Source organism: Heterodontus francisci, chromosome 1, assembly GCF_036365525.1.
Source record: "Heterodontus francisci isolate sHetFra1 chromosome 1, sHetFra1.hap1, whole genome shotgun sequence".
Lineage (NCBI taxonomy): Eukaryota > Metazoa > Chordata > Chondrichthyes > Heterodontiformes > Heterodontidae > Heterodontus > Heterodontus francisci.
In genome coordinates, this window is record NC_090371.1 from 168,132,489 (window position 1) to 168,152,662 (window position 20,174).

At 44.5% G+C, this 20,174-nt stretch overlaps 1 protein-coding gene across 1 annotated transcript in view; it reads left to right on the forward strand.

The window, feature by feature from the left end:
* The window catches only part of LOC137369605 (collagen alpha-1(XXV) chain-like), a 164,022-nt gene that overhangs the window by 59,105 nt on the left and 84,743 nt on the right, over positions 1 to 20,174 (forward strand). Inside the window, exons 10-11 of the mRNA XM_068030959.1 lie at positions 4,897 to 4,923; positions 5,055 to 5,099. Coding sequence (XP_067887060.1) covers positions 4,897 to 4,923; positions 5,055 to 5,099 — 72 coding nt within the window. The remainder of the gene's footprint in view (positions 1 to 4,896; positions 4,924 to 5,054; positions 5,100 to 20,174) is intronic.

The window sequence follows — 20,174 nt, forward strand, 5'->3', positions numbered from 1 at the left end:
ACAGATTGGCAAGATAGGAATGCTGGCTCACAACTCAATACTGTGCGGTAGATTTTTGCCTTTACTATTTGAGTATTAAGCACTACTTGGGGCAAAATTCAATCTAAAATGGAAAAAAAAAACTGAGCTCACTGTTACAAGTGTGCAACCCTTCCAGTTCGAATTTCCTCTCTGAATTTTGCCCCAATTTTGCCCAGGCTCTAACCCAAAGAGTCACATTGCGAGCCAGTTATCCGAAGAGTGCCCTGTCAAACTGGATCAAAGAATGGGACTAGTGGAGACCTGAAATGTATTGCCCTCCCACCCTCTCTAATAGATTGCGGGCTCCATTGTAAGGGTGGTGTGGGGAAGGAGGACCCAATGAAGCAGGAAAATTCCTAAAAATGCAGTGGAAGTAAAAAAAGGGCTTTGAAATGGCATTGTGGGATAATACACTTCTCCCCTATAGAGAGAGGAATTTCAGGTAAACGCCCAAAATATTCACCCTCTTGTAACTCACAAGATAATTGCAAGGCTATGGAGATCAGTCCTCCAAAGTATTTTATGCGATGGAAAACTAGTTGCTGGTGGAACTGCAGTAGGAGTTGGGACTTTATTTACATTTAAATCAAGTGTCTCATGTTTTGTAGTTGATGTACCTTTCTTTAATGTTGATTGTTGAAAGGCCTGTTCAGCTTTAATACAATTTCATTTTCCTTCACACAATAAACTTTTGTAATTTTCTACTTGATAAAGTAAAAATTATGAAATCTATTGAACATTATTTAATGGTATTTTTGAAACTAAATGCAATTTATTATATATGTGTGTGTGTGTGTGTATATTTATCTATTTGTGCTGTGGGTGTGCAAATGCCTTTGCATGCCTTGACGAGTGAGCATGGATGCTAATTCCCAGAAAAGTATAGCATCAACCACATGGAAAATTAATGCTAAACTTTATTACACTGGGATCATTGTAAATCAGCTCCGGTGACAATGAAGGCTAACTTGTCCCCAGATATATTGAATATGATCATACACTCATCAGGACAGATGCAAGAATGTCAAATTTCAAAGGGAGCAACAATTTATACTGCATAAGAAAAGGGTGCTGATTGTTTGGCAAGTTGATTCTGGTCGAGGCATTGCCAGGGAGAGTGCACCATGGAACTATTGTCCCCATACTTTTGTTTAATTTAATTCCTTTTGCCTGCAAAGGACAGGTCCCTGCGTATGAATATATGAAGCTTCTAGCAAGCATTAAGTGAACCACATTGCAAGCCCGACTGATGATCTTAAATTAGTTGTGAGTGTAATTCTTAGCACATTTGGGATTGTTCAGTAAGTGCCATCCAATTGTGGAATCACATCTAACATGAGACATTGTGTTCTGGGTTTTGCAAGTACGGGCTGGTTGAGTACAATCAGTACACTGCCCATTGTGAACAGCTGAAGGAACATGCTCTTTGATATGATCCGCCAGTCATTGGGACATACCTGGCATCACACCAGCACTAGAATTCATATGCCACATTACTCATTAGTGTGCTAGACAGAATGTCTTTTCGGCTTGACAGCAGCATCCTGTAGTGGAAAATGCCACTTGTGTTGCAACTGCATAGTACATGGCTAGCTTTACCTGTTGCTCCATATTTGAGATACCTTACCCTTCCAAGGTAATTTGAGGTTGATTGGGAACCTTAGGCCCATTTGGTAGTATGCGTAATACACAACGAGCAATGATCTAATCAGGGTAGCCGTTATGCCGCAGTATAGTCTTGATGCACCTTATTACAGCGTCAAGCTTGCAAAGTGAGCAAATGGCTCGAGCCCTATTTACGGGATTGCCATGGAGCTGTAGGAATCCCAATGCATATATTGACCAGTGAAGGCAGGCTCGCGGTAGAAAGTAGTAGAGAACCCATAAGTGGATTTCTCAACTAGCACATCAAGGAAAGGGAGCTCATTAGAGTGCATCCCATGCTCAAATTCACCCTTGAAATGGAGCAATCTAATGTTATGGCTATGTAATGTGATGTGGGTGGTTCGCTCTGTTCAACTCCCCACCTGACCGCACCAAGTATGTTTTGTCATTAAGGTTTAACCCCTTGGTGTTTTATTTTTCAAGTAAACAGACAGTGACAGATTTTCTTGTAGGTTTAAAAAAACAGAAAATCAATTGTTTATTCATCAATACGCCTTATCCCGAAATTGTTGCAACTGTGTTCACTCTCACATTTGCTCGTGCACACGTGCACACACAAGACAGATAGAAAGGGAAAAAGGGAAAGTGATGTTCAGTGGGGGGGCAGGGGGGACATCACAATAAACCTGTTGAAATCTCTTGGAAATCAGGTTTTTGGGTACAGGCCTGAGATGATTGTAGATTTCTCTTGATTGAAAGTTCAGTTGAAGACAGTGGGTCACTTCTAGTTCGCTGCTGTCTAGTGTAGATGTAGTTTTCTACAGCTTGCTTCTGGCTTGCTGGAAAACAAGCTGCTGGATGTTGTTCTTTCTCCCTTCTGGAGACTCTCTCGCTTTAGGTTGTCTTTTTTTAGGGTAAAGCTGTGTTACTTCTCACCTCCTAGTGGGAGACACTCTGGTCTCTTCCCCATGGTGATTGCACAATAGCCCATGACGTGGCTAGTTCACACCTTCTTTGTATAAGAAGAAGACATTCAATTCTGGAATGTTGTAGGATGGGTTCAGTCGACACCTCTTAGCTTTGTCCTTGTCAGACAGTTTGAATACACAAAGGGCAAGCTTTTTTCTACGGTGGCCATTTTGCATGCATTGTTCTCTTTTAAAAATAAAGGTTCATTTTTTACAAGACAAAGTGAATTTTTATAACTCTTTAGCATTTGTTCATGATTGTTGTATCATCGCACTTCTGGTGTGTGTGACACGCGGCTATTTACATGTCTGTCACTGTACTAACTTTATTGTCAATGTTTATGCACCGAAAACTTTATTTCAAGCCTGCATTGTCCAATCATCTCCATTGTTGCGTATCACCAGCCTAGTGATCATTCGCGTTGCAGAAAATGGTATGACTGGAATAGAAGACAAGCAACGGCTATTAATGAGATGGAAAAATTATTGACTTTGAGGATGCTTTGTGCTTCACAGCCTCAGGTTAACTGAACTCTGCTTGTATGTGTCCGTTGTGGGCATCACTGGCAGTTAGGTGAGCATCCAGCAGAACCCTGGCCACATGAGATTCCTTCTCCACCGAAGGTGCAGAGCAGTCATCACCTTCCTGCTCCTGCAGCTCCAGTCTTCTCTGCTGCTCTATTATGTGTAAGGGCCAGCAGACCAGTATCATTCAGGACACCCTTGCTGGTGCATGAAGGGCATTCCCAGATCTGTCCAGCCACCTAAATTGCCTCTTCAGCAACCCAATGGTTTGCTCTATGACTGCCATTGTGCTCGTGTGACTCCCGTTGTACCTTTGCTGTTCAATATTTGTTGGGTGCCTCACAGGTGTCATCAGCCACATTCTTAGAGGGTAGCCTTGTCTCCAAGAAGCCACCCGCTGACTCTACTTGGAGGTACAAAGATCTGAGGGAGACATGACTGGTGCAGAATGAAGGCATCATGGCAGCTTCCTGGTTATCTTGCACAGACATGCATGAATGCCTTTCAGTGGTAATATACCAGCTGTATATTGATGTAGTGGAATCCCTTTCAATTAACAAATACTGCAGGTTGATTTGAAGGTGCCTTGATTGCCAAATGGGTGCAATATAGGACTTCCTGGACCTGTGGAAATCCAGCCATTGCAGCAAATCTGAAGGCCCTCTCATTCTGACTTGCCTCATCAGTAGCTAAGTGGTGACTGTGGGAAACATGGCATTGGTCACCTGGGATATGCACTTGTGCACAGCAGATGTCACCAGCAGATCCCTGGAAAGAACCAGAAATGAAGAAATTTAGAGCTGGAATGACCTTGACAGCCACTGGCAAAGCGTACCCACCTGGTCCACTTGGAAGGAAATCTTGTTCCTGGAAGCTGCAGATGTCAGCAATGACCTGCGAAGAAAGTCTGAGCTCAGTCATGTCCAGAAAGCTGATCCTCTTCCTGTAGACCCTCTGGTGAGGTATTGCCACAGCTGGAGCTCTGTGTCCTCTTCTGGTGAAGTGGCAGGAGGCTGAGAAGAAGGTAGCTGCTGCTCCTCTTGTTCTTCATGAGAGGCCCAGGTTAGAATTGCATAAACTGCTCCCATGCTGTTGAGAAGGCTGACAGCTGGGACATGCAGATCAAAGGCAAAGTCCAAGGTAGCAGGAATAACCTTTAAAGTCTTAGAATTTGTCTGTAAAGCAGTGAAAGAACACAAGTCCTGTGAGCAAAAAGCTTTCACTTAGGCAGGAAGCAGCTATCCTAGTTCAGTATTTAAAGACTTTTCAGCCTGTCAATTTCACAGTCCCATCAATCCCTGCTGTGCTCTCGCCTTATTGACCCTGAGACATTTCAAACAACTCGGGGAATCTGTGCGCTGGCAGTTAAAGCCAGAATGTGGGATTAAATCTTCAATCAATTGCCACTTTGCGTATTTAAACTGCAGACTGGCCTGTTCCACAGCGGTTTCCCTGTGCACTGTTTAAATCTGGAAGGTAGCGAGATCATGCTAGGTTTTTGACACACTGGCAATTTTTCCTTCTTTAACTCCGTGCATGCACTGACAAACCCCCGGCCCTCCACCCTCTTCCCCCATGCAGGTTAAAAATCCGCTCCAAAACTCTGTTCTTCATCACAACTTAAGGAGCAGAAATGTCAAGGATAAAGTTGAATTCTGTTTTTAGGTAGAAATTCTAGATGTTTGGAACAAGTGTAGAATTTTAAAAAGAAATTTGCTGTACATTTTATCATGTTCACATTCAGGAATTTTTTCTTTCTACTGTTTCCTTTCATCAGGGCGAGATTGGAGATCATGGCAATAAGGTGAGAGTCCTGCTTTGTTCGGTTATTAAACTTTGCAGAATTTCAAATCAGGTTTACTTTTGTTGACTTAAGCTGAGTGACAGCGTTCTATTAAAGAGCATCTTTTCTTTTCCCCTTCCTGTGTTGCTCAGGGTGATGCTGGTAAGCCAGGACCAAAAGGTGACAAAGGAGGAAAGGTAAACTCTTCAATAACCCAACCCAGGGGTAATTTCAACCGTCCCAGGGTGGGCGGGAGATAAATTTTGAAAAAAGAGCAACCTGACACAAACCTGCCAACTTCTGTTTTTAATGGAGCTGTGTCGGGGGGGGGGGCGAGTCTGTGGGGGTGTGGTGCTGCAGGATGACCAATCTGTTCTCAGGAGGCAGCTTGGCCACTGAAATCTTTTAAGGAGGCAACAAGCCTCCATTTTAAGGTTGCTTTTATCTTTAACACCTGCAGGTCTTGGGAAACCCGGCAGCCAAAGGGAGACATGAAGGGGCGGATCCAACTGGTAAGTGGCTTTACAGCACTGCTTGTGGGCCAAGAGGAGCAGGCGTGCATCCCCTGCCCAGCAAGCATATTTGTAAAGCCCTAACCACCCACCCCCCCCACCCCACTGCAATCTGTCCAACATCCGCTCATAATTGGTGTGACCTCTAACTGTGATTTATCTGACACCAACCCTTTGGCAATCTATTCAGTATATGCCCCCGCAACCCCCCCCACCCCCCAGCAATCTATCCAATACCCTCCCCGCAACAATCTGTCCAACCTCCATCCACAGCATGCCAACCCCCTCCCAATGACCAAATCTCCCACCTCCCAATGATTGACCCTCCCCCCTCCCAATGACCAAACCTCCCACCTCCCAATGATTGACCCTCCCCCCTCCCAGTGACTGACCCTTCCTGCTCCTGAACACTTACCCCTTGCTAATGACAGATCCCCGGCTGTGGCCTGGTGCCACAGGCTTACCTGCCTGACTGCCACAGGCTTCTCAATCTGGTTGTATTCAGCCTGGAAACAGAGAATTTAAAAAAAATTCAGGTCCTGCTATTAAACTCTTCCCACCTGTTAACCTGTGCAGCCCCATTTCCTTCCCATATCCCTGTTATTATCGGGGACAATATCTTGATATTGCTAGATTCTTGAAGAAAGCCTTGAGGTTTCAAAATCCTTTTTTTTATATTATTTGACTTTTGCCAACAGATTGCAATTAGATTCAAATTAGTAAACAGTTTTATTGTTTTATTTGGTCTTTTACTTTACAATGCAACTACTTTCTGCACTGGCAGCAGTACAGTGACATAAATGAAATGGGGATGCTGCCTCCAGCATCACTGGAATCCTGGTAGCCTGAAGCCTTTTCACCTTAACCTTGGGGACCATGTCATATTTTGATAAGAATGGCAGGAGCAACATGCATTGATCAACATCTCCAGATACAGCAGCTCCTGACACAATTCTACTGCTGGGGGTATTGGCTTTCACCTTTTCTGGCCATAGATGGATAGAGTCCTCAGATACTGTGCCTGTATGTTTTTTTTGCCTGTCATTTCTTTGCTTTGGGATCCACTCCACAGTGTAAGCAGGATGGATTCCATAATACCAGCAGCCTCATGTGTTGTTGGACCACTCGGTGAAGCAATTTGACAACGTAGAGAAGGTATGAGATTGATCGATTTACATTGCTCTCTGCATCCTTTTCAAAACATAAATTGGTCCTAAGATGGAAGGGTTTCAAGATGAGAGTTAATTGCTTCCCTGCTATTATCCTGCTGATATAGCCCACCCTGGCACTGTGAACTCACACAAAGGTGCTGCAGGGCTTCTAAACCAAATGCCCAGTGATACGAACTGAGCTGTAATGTTATCAAGAACTTTACATCCTCAAATTAATACTTCATAAAAGCACAAATAGATGGAAAGAAGTGGAAGAAGAAATTTGCATTTATATAGCACCTTATCACATTCTTAGGACATCCCAAAGTTATGTTGGAAAACATGACAGCTTGCAAACAGAAAGAGCCCACAAGATGCAAATTAAATGAATAACCAGTTTGTTTTTATTCTTGGATTATGAGTCCAGGCCTCTGTATTACTGATCCAGTAACAATAACTATTATACCATCATTACCAGTTAATCAGTTTATGGTGGAATTGGTTGAGGAAATGTTGTTGACCAGTACAACAGCAGAACCCCCTGCTCTTCTTCAAACTGTGAAATCAATACCATGAAAAATTAGGCTTGTTCTACACAGGTGGACAATCTGCTCTGCCAGGTTATCATCCAGATGGCGAAAGTGAAAATGGCCCCCTGGGTTCAAACTCTTCTCTGTCAGAGCTAAGAGGGTTACCAAGTAAGCCAAGATGACACTTGATAAGAAATAATTCTAACATATTAGGGCGGCACAGTGGCGCAGTGGTTAGCACCGCAGCGTCACATCTCCAGCCACCCGGGTTCAATTCTGGGTACTGCCTGTGTGGAGTTTGCAAGTTCTCCCTGTGTCTGCGTGGGTTTCCTCCGGGTGCTCCGGTTTCCTCCCACATGCCAAAAGACTTGCAGGGTGATAGGTTAATTGGCCATTATAAATTGCCCCTAGTATAGGTAAGTGGTAGGGCAATATAGGGACAGGTGGGGATGTGGTAGGAATATGGAATTAGTGTGGGATTAGTATAAATGGATGGTTGATGGTCGGCACAGACTCGGTGGGCTGAAGGGCCTGTTTCAGTGCTGTATCTCTAAACTAAACTAAACTATATTCTCTTTTAATCCAGGTTTCTGGAGTATGGATATATGCAGGAGATGTTAAAATATCCTTTAATTCCAATATCACTATTATACCAGGAATATTGCACTAAATTCAGTTGTGTGAATTTGGTGTCTTAATCCAGCATGGAACAGCTAAATCCCAATATCCCACCTATTCTACCTTGAACATATTATTGTGGATCACTTATGTCATTGTTATATCCTGAACCTGAAACATTCAGCTTTCATGTTATAAATAAGGGTCAATATGTAACATTTTCAAAAAGGTTTTCTTTGTTTTCAGTATTAAGTATTTATAAATCTGGATTGGAGGAATATATGAAAAACACAACCTCTTCCAAAAAAGGTCATATTTATAATATTTATATTGCAACAAAAATTAAATGCCAATCCTCAAAAATTAGAAACATGATTTGATATCATCTTTATGTCAACTGTAATGAGATAATGGGCTTATACTATGTGAAGATTATTTTAGAAGCACTTAATGCATTTATATTAAATTATTTTACCTGCTGTTTTAATGAAGCATTAACCTATTTCAAATAAACAGGTTAATGCCTCTATTAAAATAGGGGAATACGGAATTTAATACAAATCTGTTAAGTGTGTATATGCAAATCTTCACACACAGTAATTTAAAGGCCAATGTGACTTAATTTCAATGACCCTGTTATTGCTTATGTACAAAAAGGTGACTATATTAGTTTATTAACAGTATTATTATGTAGTATTGTCAAAGGGTATATTTATTATTCACTTACTATAACCGGAAAAACAGCAGAGCTTTTTGTCTCTTATAACAACTAAATTGTCACCTGTCTTAGAGAATATGCACACATGAGAGAGCTTTTCTGTAATTGCTTTTTGAGGAGTATTATTTTATTTCAATTCTAATGGATTTATAGGAAAGCTCATTTTAAATAAGCCATACGGATATACCGATGAAACTTTTCAGGACCAACAGTGAAGAGGTTACATTAAGGCTTATGTTAACATTTAAAATGAAGTATGCTTACATTAATCCAAGTTCAGTCAGCCTGTGGTTTCCTATGGTTGTAAAATTCATGAGACTGCCAGCAAACTAAAGCCCTGGGCATCATTTTTCCATAAACCAAAGGAAAAGAGTAGTCAAAAGTCTGCACTGTTTGCTCTCATTAGGGTTAGGTATAGTCAAAATATATGGATCATATGTTATAAAATTACAGGGCCTGTGACTTCCGGGTGAGGTTCTGGGCAATGGTTTCAAGTTCAGCTATTGTTACTACCCTGTGTAGATCAAAAACAAATAGGTTGGAAAGCCAGCAATTTGAAAGGTGGAATAGTTACCACAACTGAAGTGCAGTGGTCATCAGTGAATAAAGTTTTTCATATACCTTCACCTTTATGCAGAGTTGGCTATCATGATATATTCTGAAGTTAAAATCTCAGAGCTGGGGTGAACATCCAACCTCACAGAAAATCTCAGTCAAATTTTAACTGATGAATTCACTCCTGCCCTCCTCCAGCTTCATGACAAAGAGAAAATTTGACAAAGCTCCAAGTTTCCATCTAATGATTGGAGAGGGAGGAGAGGGCTTAAAGCTCAGCCTTATAAAGCTCAGAATTGGCTTGGTCCTACACATCAGCCCAACTTCAAATAAACTTGGTTATGGGCCCAATGTTAGCAGCTGTATAAGTGATTATTTAAAGGGAAGTAATATCCATGATTGTGAGGTGCTTTATTGATGCAAGGACTTGCTAAAACTCATTGAATCATACATTTATTGTATCCTTCAAAGTTCCTCAATGTATCTGGAGTAAAATGTTGATTTTCATGTCACTATACCAATGGTGCTTAGAATACACCTCAGGACCATTTGTGGTCTGTTTATTTTCTTACTTCCCGTGAGGCCTCTCCTTGAAAATTGCCCATGGTAATGCATTGGATATTGGAAGCTCATTTGGCAAATTATCACAGACCTTTTGTGGTTCACTGTATTGAATCATTCCTCAGTGCAGCGGACACAGCTGAGGATTACAGTCCTCAACAAAAAGTTCCTGAATAGTACTTCAGTGGAAATATAAATAGGGAGAGGAAAAAAGGACTTCCTATCACCCATTTTATATGTCACAATGTCAAGTTTTACCCCCCTCCCCCCCACCCGAGTCCAAACCACAGCACTCAGAACTGAGGGGGGCATGGTGGGTGGGGTGGGGTTGGTGACAGGGAACTGGACATCATAGATATGTTTTCCAGCAGTTTCTGCTGAACAGTCAGGAAATTTACCACCTGTCAGCAAGAAATATTCTTCCCTTCTCATTCCTGTCCCGCTACCAGCAGCTTGTTGGCATATTGGCATCACTCCCACATAGGTTGTACACTAAGCAGCTAAAGCATGTTCCACTCGAGCAGAATAGGGTAACTGTGAAAGAGCTGATGGCACAAATGCTGCTGTACCCACCAACATTGCAGTTGCTCACTCACTACCACAATGTACATGTACCATACCATGCATACCATACCATGTATCCTGTACTCTGTGATAATGTTCCACGATATGTGGTAGTAATAATGGTGAGACTGTCAGCGCTTGCCATTATCACTGCATAAAAATGACATCAAATTATGGTGTTTGCACATATGCAGTTAAATGCAGAAATCTGGAAGTTACTGTCAGTGATACCCTGCTCCTCTACAGGGTAAGCTGTTGCAGTCTTCACAGATGGAATCATTAGAAAACCACAACTATTTACACACTATTCTCGCTGTAGAAAAAAGAACAATGAAAATGTTGAGACTGTTCAATCAAGAGTAACTGAGTATTTAACGGTGTACTAAATCATAATTACTGCTGAACAACCTCCCTGTCCCTGAAAAAACTAATTTTACAAGTGTGGAGTCTCATTCCTTCAGGGGAATATTTAAAAATTGTAGATTTTTAATAAAAAAATTTAAGTGTTTGTTATGTTTCTCCCTTTACTCCATGTGTATGGCCCAATCTTTATTTTGCTTTCTGTACAAAGACTTAAATGTGATTTATATTTCCTGCTTTTTACTTCCTGCTTTGCTAGCTGTGAGAATTCTTCAGTTTGATTGGCTGATCAGCCTGCCTGTTCTCTGCCCTGTTGAGTCCAAAATTTCAGGGCTGGTCAGAGGATGGTGGTTGGCAGGGGTAGGGTGGGGGGGGTGGGGAGTGGTGGTTAGTCTGCAGAATTTGGAGTGTAACCTAGATCTACTGGTTTTTGTTCCAGCTTATGATGCACCCAATTTCCAATGGCCTCCCACCACTGCAGCCTGTTTTAAGAGTCTGTTCACAGGCTACCCCAGGAAAACTGCCTGTGATTTTTAGCAGGCACATGAGAACCTTTCCACTGCCTCAAGCAACTCAAGAAGTTTGTGTTGCACCTTTACAATCTTAGGCCACCCACCCCAAATGATAAAATGGCCCCATCCTGTGATTGAAACATATAAGGTCCTGAGGGGTCTTGACAGGGTGGATGTGGAAAGGATGTTTCCCCTTGTGGGAGAATCTAGAACTAGGGGTCAATATTTAAAAATAAGGGGTTCTAAGACAGAGATGAGGAGAATTTTTTTTCCCTCAGAGGGCCGTGAGTCTTTGGAACTCTCTTCCTCAAATGGCAGTGGAAGCAGAGTCTTTAAATAATTTTAAGGCAGAGGTAGATAGATTCTTGATAAGCAAGGGGGTGAAAGGTTATCGGGGTAGCCAGGAATGTGGAGTCGAGGTTACAATCAGATCAGCCATGATCTTACTGAATGGCAGAGCAGGCTCAAGGGGTCGAGTGACCTACTGCTGCTCCTAATTTGCATGTTCGTATGTCCCTTATATTTGGGACAATGTCAATGTCCTCTTCAACAGGTGGAGCAGGAACCCCAGAGTGTGGCCCCTGTGTGTTTTGAAAGCTGTAGTTGGATATTTAGCATTGAGAGAATTAAGTTCATACATTGTCTGTTGCTGGATATAGTTTTTACCTTCAAAAACATCAAAATAATCTAATCAAGCAGGTGCAGGTGATATTTATTAACTGAATATATAGTATTACAATTGTTCTTGGAAGAACAGGCCTGTTTTTAATGAAGGTACCGACTGCTCAGTGGGCTGTGTGCGGGGTGATAAACCCCTCTGGTGTATGGCACAACAGGTCTTCATAGATGTATTTGTAATATATTAGCTCCTTCACTTTTCCACATACGTTTTATAAAACCCATAGGCAGCTGTGTGAATAATCGCTGGTGGTAACCACCACTCTTCATATCCATTGAATCTAGGATTCCAGCGTTTTCAGATTAAATCTACATAACAGAAAGAAAATTCTTTGATATGAGGGGGTGAATTTCCGCAGGAGTTCTCCTGGTTGTCCGCCTTAACTGTGGCCAAGAAACGCCAACTTCCCGGCTTTCCCTGGCTCTTACATCGACTGTGCAGAGAAACCCCGCAGAAATTTACCTGCAATGTTTTTATGACTAAGCATGGAGACTGCATTAATTTATTCAATAGAGAAACACTGCAATTTTTTTTAAAGCATTCGGGTACATTTTATTTGCAAGTTAATCATTTCTGTGATCTGCTTGCAGAGTAGGCTTCATAGAAGTTAATATAGTTGGTAACACTGTCAGCTCTGGCTCAGAGATTGAGGACTTGACGAGAGCACATAATCTAGGCTGACGGTTCAATGCAGTACAGAGGGAGTGCTGCATTGCTGGAGATCTTGTCCTTTGGTCCTGACGGTCCTGTCCGCCTCATTCAGGTGAACAATAAAGATCCCAAGGCAGCATTTGAAGAAGAGCAGGGAGTTTCCCTGAAGTCGTTAATATGATCCCTAAATTATCACTGACAAAAAAAATCTAAGTGGTCATTCATCCTATTTCTGTAGGTGGGACATTGCTCAGACAGAAAAACTGCTGCATAACAGTTACTGCATATGATTAATTGTGTGAAGAATTTGGAGATATTTCAAACATAGAAACATAGAAAATAGGAGCAGGAGTAGGCCATTCGGCCCTTCGGGCCTGCTCCGCCATTCAAAAAAGATCATGGCTGATTGTCTAATTCAGTACCCTGTTCCCTCTTTTTCCCCATTTCCCTTGATCCCTTTGGCATTAAGAAATATATCTATCTCCTTCTTGAATATATTTAATGATTTGGCCTCCACTGCCTTCTGTGGTAGAGAATTCCACAGGTTCACTACCCTCAGTGAAGAAATTTCTCCTCATCTCGGTTCTAAATTGCATGCCCCATATCCTGAGACTGTGACCCCTGGCTCTAGACTCCCCAGCCATTGGGAACATCCTCCCTGCATCTAGCCTGTCTAGTCCTGTTAGAATTTTATAGGTTTTTATGAGATCCCCTCTCATTCTTCTAAACTCTAGTGAATATAGGCCTAGTTGACCCAGTCTCTCCTCATATGTCAATCCTGCCATCCCAGGAATCAGCCTAGTAAATGTTCTTTGCACACCCTCCATGGCAAGAACATCCTTCCTCAGATAAGGAGACCAAAACTGCACACAATACTCCAGATGTGGTCTCACCAAGGCCCTGTATAACTGCAGTAAGACACTAAAATAAAAGCAAAATACTGCGGATGCTGGAAATCTGAAACAAAAACAAGAAATGCTGGAATCACCCAGCAGGTCTGGCAGCATCTGTGGAAAGAGAAGCAGAGTCAACGTTTCGGGTCAGTGACCCAGACATCCTTGCTCCTGTACTCAAATCCTTTTGCAATGAAGGCCAACATACCATTCGCCTTCCTAATTGCTTGCTGCACCTGAATGCTTGCTGTCATAGACTGGTGTGCAAGGACACCCAGGTCTCGTTGCGCCTCCCCCTTTCCCAATCCATCACCATTCAGATAATCTGCCTTTCTATTTTCACAACCAAGGTGGATAACCTCACATTTATCCACATTATACTGCATCTGCCATGCATTTGCCCACTCACCCAACTTGTCCAAATCACATTGGAGCTTCTTTGCATCCTCCTCACAGCTCACCTCCCCCCACCGCCGACCCCATTTATTCCTACTGTCTGTTTTTTGTCTGTCAACCAATTCTCAATCCATGCCAGTATATTACCCCCAATCCCATGTGCTTTCTGAACTAACAATGCTACCCCTCCTCCTCCTTTCCCTTTTTGCCTGTCCTTCCTAAATACTGAATACCCCTGGATGTTCAGTTCCCATCCTTGGTCACGTTGTAGCCATGTCTCCGTAATCGCTACTAAATCATTACCATAATAGACATGCAAGCAGCATTATTATAAGCAGAAATGGCCTATATGTAATCACTAGAATCCCTTATTTAGACTCTTTGGAAACCTCTTCTCACTGGGTAAACTTCAGTTTAAAATGGGAAACTGAAAAGCCTGCTCCCCTTGCCTCATAGAGTCAAGTAGGTAGGCGTGAGCACCTACAATGCTAAACCTCCAATTCTGCATGTAAAATATTTTTTTTGAAGGTTGCACTGAAAGCTTGTGCCAGCCTCAATATTCCACCAAATTTACTGCAAAGTTAAATTGGTCTTATGGCAAATCCCCTGGGTTTTCTGCTCTCTCTACTGCTTGTGAAATGTTTCCCTGTGTAAAACGGTTACCATGATGATCATTGTTGAACTTTGATTCCAGTATCTGAGACTGAGATGTTTTTTGCAAGTTGGATTTTGCTGCCTTGATTAATGTGTGCTGCTACTATTTCCACATTATTGCTTTTCCATTCCTTTTTTGTTGTTTGCTGTTGAATCTTTGCAATACAGGTCTCCTTTTGCACAGACATAAAGTCACAACACTGAGCAGAATTTTCAATATGGGGGCAGGAAATGGAAGTTGGGACCATTTCCAGGTCCCAAACCCGCCCTTGTGGGGGGGGGGTGGGGGGGGTGGGGGATGGTCATTGGCCCTGAGTTCCACTCATAATTGGCATGGACACAATTAGCAGATGCGAGGGCAGGCACGAAGGCGGGACTACTCTAGTGCAGGCCCGATTTAAACTGACCAAGGTAGCCATTATGTGGCTACCTTTTGAATGTTCTAACTTTAGCTTGGAAGAAACAATGTAGCCCCTCAATTCACTGATGCGGAGCTGGAGGTCTTCCTGGAGGCTGTAAGGGAGAGAAGGGAGGTCCTCTTCCCGGAGGGTGGCAGAAGGCCACCCACCCAAACTAAGAAGGCCTGGATGGACGCAGATGATGTGTGGTCTGCAGAGGTTGGATCCTGTGTTGGAAGAGGTTCAATGACCCGACTGTAGTAAGGTGAGTGCAACCCGCCAACCCTCAGGACAGGTCTCTGGTTAGTCACCCTCCAGCATACCAGTTGAGGAGCCTCAGGGTACATGCTGCTCCTGAACATGGGAGGAGTGTTTGCCCAGGGTACTTACTGACACTCAGAATAGCTCAGAGCCATAGTGCTGCCAAGGACCTGCCCGCACTGAAACATGCAGCTTCTAATGAATAGCGTCCATTGCCAATGGCCATTGAGGCCAGCAGTGCCTTATCATGCTCTCTTTTGTCATTGCAAGAGAAACAGGTTTATAATGCCCTGGAGAGGGCCCAGACTGGTGGAGGACTCCTCTACCTTCAAGTGATCACAGCCATGGAGGAGGGAGCCATGGAAATAGCCAGGATCCAGACCATGAGTATGTCAGCCATTGCAAGATGGGCATTCATGTTGGCGATCGTGACTAGAAAGGGCAATGCGCTCATTAAGGGGGTGCATTGCATTCCCCTCCCCGCCGGGTTTGACAGTATATGGAGCACAGAATTGGATTTGAAAGCCTCAGCACTGCAGAGGCTTCTGCTTTTCAAGGCTACTTCTTATGATGAGATGTATCCCAGGCTGTTAGGTGAGGCAAGGGAGGAGATAGCAGGGTCTCTGACACAAATTTTCAAATCCTCTCTGGTCACAGGAGAGGTACCAGAGGACTGGAGGACAGTGAATGTGGTACCATTATTCACGAAGGGTAGCAGGGATAAACCAGGTAATTCAGGCCGGTGAGTCTAACATCAGTGGTAGGGAAACTATTGGAAAAAGTTCTGAGGGACAGGATTAATCTCCACTTGGAGAGGCAGGGATAGTCAGCATGGCTTTTTCAGGGGGAGATCTTGTCTAACAAACTTGAATTCTTCGAGGAGGTGACTAGGTGTGTAGATGAGGATAAGGCAGTTGATGTAGTTTACATGGACTTTAGTAAGGCTTTTGATAAGGTCCCGCATGGGAGATTAGTTAAGAAGGTAAGAGCCCATGGGATCCAGGGCAATTTGGCAAATTGGATCCAAAATTGGCTTAGTGGCAGGAGGCAGAGGGTGATGGTCGAGGGTTGTTTTTGCAAAGCCTGTGACCAGTGGTGTACCACAGGAATCGGTGCTGGGACCCTTGCTGTTTGTGATGTACATTAATGATTTAGACGTGAATATAGGAGGTATGATCAGTAAGTTTGCAGATGACACTTAAATTGGTGGTGTCGTAAATAGTGAGGAGGAAAGCCTTAGATATACACCATGATATCGATAGGCTGGTAAGATGGGGGGAGCAGTGAAAAATGGAATTTAATTCTGAGAAGTGTGAGGTGATGCACTTTAGGAGGACTAACATAGCAAGGGAATATACAATGGATGGCAGGACCCTAGGAAATACAGAAAGTCAGAGGAACCTTGGTGTACTTGTCCATAGATCACTGAAGACAGCAGAACAGGTAGGTAGATAAGGTGGTTCGGAAGACATATGGGATACTTGCATTTATTAGCCGAGATATAGAATATAAGAGCAGGAGGTTATGATGGAGCTGTATAAAATGCTAGTTAGGCCACAGCTGGAGTACTGTGTACAGTTCTGGTCACCACACTATAGGAAGGATGTGATTGCACTGGAGAAGGTGCAGAGGAGATTCACCAGGATGTTGCCTGGGCTGGACTATTTCAGCTATGAGGAGAGGCTGGATAGGCTGGGGTTGTTTTCCTTAGAGCAGAGAAGGCTGAGGGTGGACCTGATTGAGGTATACAAAATTATGAGGGGCATTGATAGAATAGATAGGAAGAAACTTTTTCCCTTAGCGGAGGGGTCAATAACCAGGGGCCATAGATTTAAGGTAAGGGGCAGGAGGTTTAGAGGGGATTTGAGGAAAAAAATTTTCACCCAGAGGGTGGTTGGAATCTGGAATACACTGCCTGAAGGGGTGGTACAGGCAAGAACCCTCACAACATTTAAGAAGTATTTAGATGAGCACTTGAAACGCCATAGCTTACAAGACTACGGGCCAAGTGCTGAAAAATGGGATTAGAATAGAGAGGTGCTTAATGGCTGGCACAGACACGATGGGCCGAAGGGCCTGTTTCTGTGCTATATAACTCTATGAATCTATGGTCTCTTGTGTCTCCCACCGGTGCAGACATTGAGGCTATTAGACCAACTCCTTCACAGTCACCGGGCCAAGAGGAGAATAGAAGAGATCCGAAGAAGCACCATCACACCTTACAAGCACACCCTACACCAGCACAGATACAGTCACCTCAGTGGGTCCTCACGCACAATTAGGTAGGATGGCACTGGGTGAGGAGCACGACACTAATGTGCAGGAGGAGGTGACAGAGCAGAGGCAGCTGCGCGCAGTTCTCCTCAGAGGATGGAGGACAGACACAACCCTGCTCAACTGGGCACAGATGCAGGGCCTCAGCAGTCACTGGAATGGAGGCTGTACTTAGACCAGCAGCAACAGATGTGCTCCTGCATGTCAGAGTTCCCTGAGGCAGTGTAGGGTCATGGACAGAGAATGGAGGAGTCCATCCAGCTTATGTGTGTCACAATGGCTCAGAGCTTTGAGCGGATGAGCTCCCCCACTGAGACTGTGACTAACCTTATGGAGAGCCATACACAGCAGCTCTTAGAGTGCATGCAGAAACTGCACACTGATGTAGACAGGATGCATATCACACTATCTAGCATAGACCGGTCAGTGGCACTGGTTGCACAGGGATGTTTGGAGGGGATGCCATTTATGCCCCAGCTGGTGCTCCTGTCCAGCCATCCAGAGCACCAGCCAAGGGCTGAGGATGTTACTGAGGAGGATGAGGGTGCCAGCCTTCATGGGGCACCATCATCATCTTCCGCCTCCTTGGCCCCTCTGACAGACGGAGCATCTGTGCAGCAGAGCCCAGTGATGGAGGCTGCCCCTGTAATGATTCAGGTGCAGGAGCATCTGGCGATGCCCCACCCCCACGGACACCTCCATGACAAGGACAACCACGATGTGCATCTCAGCCTGAAGCCAAGGCACAAGAGCAGGCTGCCTCTACCTCCTCTGAGGCCACAAGGGGAGCGCCATGTAGAAGTGGCCAGGCATAGAGGCCACCATGTCGGATAGAGCACTAAGCGGGTCACTAAAGGAAAATAGTGCACAGTTACAGGAAGAAGACACCCCAGAGCACTAATTGGGTCTTCCTGTAACTGTGCACTATTTTCCTTTATGGGCACCATGTAAATATTGGCACATGAAGCCAGATGTGTGAGACTCCTTTTATTAGTGGTGAGTCAAGAAAAGAGATATGAGGTGGTGAAAGAGAGCAAGAGTTCATCAACCGTGATGATAAAACCTCTGGGCAGATGTGCATCCTTCACTGGTGGTAAGAGTTTCCATGTTCCAAGCTGTGTCTTCAATGAAAGTGTTAGCACAGACAGCTCAGAGTGAGTTCCATACCATGACATTCCTCCTTGGTCAGAGGAGCTCAGTCGAAACAAAACTAAATCTGATGAGCCCTGGCATTGATGGCATCCTGACGAGACCCTCAAGCCCCACACCGGCCCTGGCCACCTCCTTGTGTAGCCGGGGCACCTCAGTTTTCTGTGTCCTCCCCCTCCACCTCCTGTTCCATCTCCTCTTCCATGTCCTGCTCCTTCTCTTCCTCGATGAGACGTGTTCTCCAGGTCCTCACTGCCCTCAAGGTCCACACCCCTCTGGAGGGCCATGTTCTGGAGTGTGCAGCAAACCACCACAATGAGTGAGACCCTTGCAGGAGTGTATTGCAGGGCCATCTTTCGACCAGTCCATCCCCACCAGTCCAATGGCCTGCTCAATGGTTGCCCTAGTGAGCAGATGGCTTCAGTTGCATTGCCTCTGTGCCTCTGTCTCAGGCTCTCTTAGAGGGTGAGTAGCCATCTCTTCAGGGGATATCCCTTGTCTCCTAGAATCCATCCATGTAGTTTGGGGAGTTGGATTGAAGAGCTGTGCAGTCTTGACTGGCGCAGGATAACAGAGTCATGACAGCTGCTAGGTAAGCGAGCACACACATGGAGGAAGTTCTTGTGGTCACAGGCCAGCTGAACTTTGAGGAGTGAAATGAGGGATGAATCTGAGATGGTGGTCACTGGCTGCTTTGACGGCCACATGGAGAGATGGTGGCAGAGTGGTTATGTCACTGGACTAGTAATCCAGAGGCCCAGGCTCATGCCCTGGGGGGGGGCAAGGATTCAAATCCCACCACGGCAGCTCTGGAATTTAAATTCAATTCATTAATAAATTTAATTAATAAAAAATTCTGGAATTGAAAGCTAGTCTCAGTAATCATTGTAAAAACGCATCTGGTTCACTAATGACCTTTTAGGGAAGGAAATCTGCCATCCTTACCCAGTCTGGCCTACATGTGACTCCAGACCCACAACGACGTGGTTAACTCTTAACTGCCCTCTGACATGGTCCAGCAAACCAATCAGTTTTCAAGGGCCTTGCCAGTGTTGCCTACATCCCATGGAAAAAAATAAAACAAAATCGATGATGCCCTTCTCCTGGGGGAATCCAGCAATGTCAGTGAAACCCACTGCTCTCTGTCCCTACAAGGCTGCATCTATCATGAAATTATTCTACTGTCCAGCCTGATAAATGGGGCATCAGTGACCTGCGAGATGCAGTGGTGTGCAGCCATTTGCAAGATGCCACCAAGATCTGCAGCTGATCCTTGGAAGCAGCAAAATAGTTCAAGGCCACAGTGACTTTGACAGCTACTGGCAGATCATGGTGAGCAGTGCTGTGAGGTGTGAGATCTTCCACGACAGGGGCAGAGGTGTTTGCGACCATCTGCCTGGAAGTTTGCAGTATCCAGCGGCACTGGTTCTCAGTCACCTCCAGATAGCTCCATCTTCGCTGTATGAGGGTATGGTCTTGTGTTCTTTCTGCCCCTCGTCCCTCTCCTCTGCCCTTCTGATGCCCAGGGCTCCTCCCTTTCTGTGGAGGGTGTTGCTACTCATCGTCAGTGGGCCCAAAATCTGAGAATAATGCCCCCATTGCCAGCTGCAGCCTTCCTTGAGGTCCCGCCCCAATTGCATCTGGAAGCCTTGCCTTCTCCTCATGCCCCTGCAATGCCAGAAAGGCGACGACACCCTGCACGACCCAAGTGCTTTACTGACCATTCCCCCGCCACCTGCACTGAGCCAATGGTATCTGTTCCTCTTGGCCAAGTCCCCTTCTGCACCATTCACCCTTTCATGGGGCCCACCTAATTCCTTGGGGCGGCCATGACTG